Source organism: Nicotiana tomentosiformis, chromosome 2 (assembly GCF_000390325.3).
Source record: "Nicotiana tomentosiformis chromosome 2, ASM39032v3, whole genome shotgun sequence".
NCBI classification, from domain to species: Eukaryota; Viridiplantae; Streptophyta; class Magnoliopsida; order Solanales; family Solanaceae; genus Nicotiana; species Nicotiana tomentosiformis.
Window position 1 is genome coordinate 121,042,175 of NC_090813.1, and position 525 is coordinate 121,042,699.

Consider the following 525-nt stretch of genomic DNA (forward strand, 5'->3'; position numbering starts at 1 on the left):
ATGGAAAAGTGGCCTTGGAGTAGGTGGGTATGGAGTAAAGGAAATGTTCCTAAGCACAGTTTTATTTGTTGGCTGGCTGGACATGGCCAATTATTAACAAGAGTGAGATTGCAGAAGATGGGGATTACACAAGATACAATGTGTGCAATATGTGATAATGCACCTGAGACGATTGAGCATCTCTTTTTTGAATGTCAATTCTCTAGAGCTTGTGTGCAGGCTATGGTAAAGTGGTTGAATATTGGAGTCCAGAATACTACACTACAAGGAATGTGGAGAAGATTAACAAGAGGGGTCAAAGGTGAAAACTGCAGGAATCTGGTAAACTCAGTTCTAGCAGCATTGGTCTATTATATATGGAAGGCAGGAAATGAAGCACTATGGCACCAAAGACTTCCTAAACCTGAAGCAATCTGTACACAAATCCAGCAGGAATGCAAAACTATACATGACAGAAATGGCAGTAAGAAAGGAAGCAGAAGAAATAGGGAATGGATAGAAGAATTGTATAGGAAAAAGATATAG

At 39.8% G+C, this 525-nt stretch overlaps 1 protein-coding gene across 1 annotated transcript; it reads left to right on the forward strand.

Annotated features, from left to right (window-relative positions):
• On the forward strand, positions 1-525 carry LOC104096501 (uncharacterized). The gene has a single exon (XM_009602884.2). It carries the CDS (start codon positions 1-3, stop codon positions 523-525), a length of 525 nt encoding a protein of 174 aa, XP_009601179.2.